The following is a 3,563-nucleotide window of genomic DNA, read 5'->3' as shown; positions in this document are numbered from 1 at the left end:
ATTTTCCAGGTTTTCCAGGGCGTGAGGAAGACCCTTTTTTAAAATTATTTTCATAGACAGGTTGTCATTTCTTGTTGTTGGCAATCGAGGCATTCAGCGTATGTTGTGGTCTGAAATTGTTAGTGAAAATTAAATCCCACAAAACATCAAACGATTTCACGAGTACTACCAGCGCCGTGATATTATTACATGGAAAGAAATGCTTTTGTTTCAGCCGACCCGAGTGGCGTGTTGGTGTCTGTGTTTTGGATGATCCCAGAAGGGCCCCAGGCCGCCAGGTCCCAGGTTGTCGGCGTTGACGACACAATGTAAATAAAACCTTTGAAGGTTTGTTTAGCCTTAACATGTTATTGGGCAAGACCGTTACTAACCACACCAGGACATTTGCAGGTATGTTAGCAATTTTTGAGCAAGGCAAATTTAGTTTACCAAGCTTGCAAAACTGACATTAGCAGAGTACTTTTCCCTGGTGAATGTTTGTGCTTGATGCAAATATGGTTTAAAATCAAGCAATTTGATTGGCTTTTTGGAAACAAACCTACCAGGAGGGAGGAGTTAGTCCTGCTGAGGTGCTGCCTGATGGCATCATCTGTTGGCAGCAGGAGGGTGAAATCAATGCCACTCAGATCCCCTGTCAGATTGTACATCTATGAAAACACACACACACACACACACACATACACACACTAAAACATACTGAAAACTAACTACAAGATTGAGTTTAGACAGACAGACAGATATCATACCAGAGCATACTGTCTAAACAGACTGAAGTCGGAAGAGGAGTTCAGGAAGGCCATCAGGGTGGGGGGCTCGGGGGGAAGGTCTGAGCGGGGTGGGGCCAGAATCTGACCACAAAGCAAACATCAAACAAATAAACAGACAGAGTTTCAGTTGATATTTTTTTAGCAACCAAAAGCACTTTCTTTCATTCAGTTAAAAAATGTCTGCCTGCTCACCCCCACTTCAAGGATAAGGTTATCTGTCTGTTCAACATATCAGTTTGTTCTGTTAAAGGCCTTCAGAGGATGAACCCTTTATTAACCCCAGGATCTTTCCTCTCATGTAGAACGAACTAGCTCCATTACCGGTAAAGCTCTAAGTACAGCTAAATCATCAGTATGTTGTTTGCTCCCTTAGATATATATATTAATGGCTGTTAAGAGGCTGACTCTTACTTTGTCTATGACGTGGATGTAGCCATTGAGTGCAGGCTGGTTGTGGGTGAGGATGGAGGCGTTTCCAATGCGGATCACCTGGAACAAAATGAAAACAGTTTATTTAGGGTCTGAAAATACAAATGCAAATCGCAAATGTAGCTGATGTGTGAATATAGTGTAATGTCTGCAGGGGACTTATATGAGATCAGAGGTCAGAAAATAACTGTGATGCAATGCTGCATAGACATTTTCAATATTGTGTGTATGTATGTATTATTTATTAAATATAATGCAGCCTAATTTGTAGGTCTGTTTATTTTATTATTGGAGTAATTTAAGGTAAAGTTCAGCTTTCTCTTGCACTTATACACTTTCCTTTTGACAGGTAAGTGACTCAAAAGTTCACAAATACAGGCAGAAAGAGCAGAACCTTTCCTCATAGTAGGAATGTGTCTGAAAAAGTCAAATGTTCAGCAGTGGAAATCCACTTGTTTAGACGTATAGAAGCTACCAAGCCCGGGACGTTATCTCGCAGTTCAATATGATTACGTCAATTCGATACTTTTTTTTTAACACTAGACCATCACAGGGTCACAGGAAAACTTTTAAAATACACAGTAGACCTCACACACATCTCAGCACTGTGTTCATTCTGTGAAGAAAATTAAATGAAATGATTATTTTTAAAGTTTAGATTATTATTTTAGATCTAAACTTTGAAGACCTGAACACAAGTTATATTCACAAAGCCTTCACTCTCTGATAAACAGCCTCGTCAACAATGAAAAGAAAACACCGATTTTCTCAAAAAAAAAACAGAAGCCTATTAAGTCTGTATGATTGAATAAAGAATACTTAATACAGACAAATAATTGCATAAAAAGTTCCTAAAATATGACGAAAACTCATCTTTGACAGCATTCACAGGAAATAATCTGCTCAAAATTCATAGAAATCTCTCGTTTTACACAAACTTCCTGCAGTTATTGTGTTCATGATTTTGGTTAATTGTACAGTTTATCAGTTGTTCTTTACTGTTATTGTTATTTTTTGAATATAATATGAAATATGCATAACACTTGTGGTCATGTGGTCCGTTTACTGAATGATAAAAAAAGCATTTTTTATGCAGTTTTTAAGCAGTTTTATGTTGACCTTCTGAGAGGCTTTCCTTTCTGCTTGTTGTAAGATTGTGGCTCAAAGATTGACACCAACACCCTTAATACACCTGTGGTATTTGGCCCTGCTCTTCAGAGTGCAGAGAATTTTCCTCTTTTGGTAAATTCATCCAAATGTATAGTCAGTCGGTCTGTCACAGTTACCCCATTCTTACCCCGCTGTGGTTGCTGATCTCCCAGAAGGTGGGGGCGTTCATGGTGGGCAGCTTGCTACCCACCAGTTTGTCCAGATCTTCTATAGAGTAGATTCCCTGCAGGTAGTGGGCCCTGCAACCACGAAAAAGAAAAGGTCACCAAACTCTGGTTTCAAGCCTGAAGGGTCTGCGTTAAATCACATTAAATGCTCCAGAGGGGAACACTGTAGTAAAAGATTAACACCGTGAGAAATGTGTCAAAATGTTCAGTGAATACTGATTGCTCAGTTTCCTGGTGGATCCAGTTCCAAGTATAATTAAGTATCAGCTTTGTCAGAGAAAACAGCATCCTTCCTGAGCGGGTCAAAGAACAACGACAAAGGACAATGCTGACAATTCTTCTTATTGTCAACGAACCTCTTGGGAGACAGAAACCAACAATGTGCTCTGTAAGATTTTGACATAAATCTGTCAAAACGACTGACATATATATCACTTTTACAAAAAGACTTACTTATTTCCTAATAAGTCACTGTTGTTTTTTAGCAAATGGAGGAAATAGGGCATTTGTTAACAACAGTTGCAACAGTAACAATTTTAGGACAACACACAGCACACTGAGCTCACACTGTATGAAACGTGTTGAGTTACTGACCGCAGGAAGTAAGGCAGGTTGTGTCGGCTGGTCCAGAACGCGTCCTCGGCTGAACTAATGTTCCTCATAGCTTCCCTGGATGGAACCAACACTGTGAGGTTCCCACTCAGGTCCTGAGAGGAGTGACTGTATTTCTGACCACACACACACACACACACACACACACGTACAACTTATGTTATCTTTAGTGTTATTTGTTAAAACACTGAACAGCCACATTACTACAGCAGCTCCATCTTCTTTAAAAGGAGAAGTTCTAGGTTTCATTGGCAGTTACACTAAAGTAAAAACAGGATGTAGCATATAAATTAGTTTTAAAATAGAAAATTGTGTACCTATAGAGCACCTAGTCTGGTTTTTACACACCTGAGTCAGTCGGTAGAAATTGTACAGCTTTCGGTTCATGTCCAGCTCCTACAAACACACAAACACACAC

General features: G+C 39.5%; 1 protein-coding gene across 1 annotated transcript in view; it reads right to left on the bottom strand.

Annotated features, from left to right (window-relative positions):
- stab1 (stabilin 1) overlaps positions 1-3,563 on the bottom strand; it is a gene marked incomplete in the record, with an annotated part of 65,812 nt that overhangs the window by 38,631 nt on the left and 23,618 nt on the right. Inside the window, 6 exon segments of the mRNA XM_035662044.1 lie at positions 543-647; positions 747-848; positions 1,179-1,256; positions 2,494-2,605; positions 3,128-3,261; positions 3,494-3,541. Of these exon segments, the coding sequence (XP_035517937.1) occupies positions 543-647; positions 747-848; positions 1,179-1,256; positions 2,494-2,605; positions 3,128-3,261; positions 3,494-3,541 (579 nt within the window).

This window comes from Morone saxatilis, unplaced genomic scaffold (genome assembly GCF_004916995.1).
Source record: "Morone saxatilis isolate NCDOM2014 unplaced genomic scaffold, NCSU_SB_2.0 Contig18, whole genome shotgun sequence".
NCBI classification, from domain to species: domain Eukaryota; kingdom Metazoa; phylum Chordata; class Actinopteri; family Moronidae; genus Morone; species Morone saxatilis.
The sequence above is the reverse complement of the archived record's forward strand: the minus strand, read 5'-3'. Positions and strand labels throughout refer to the sequence as shown.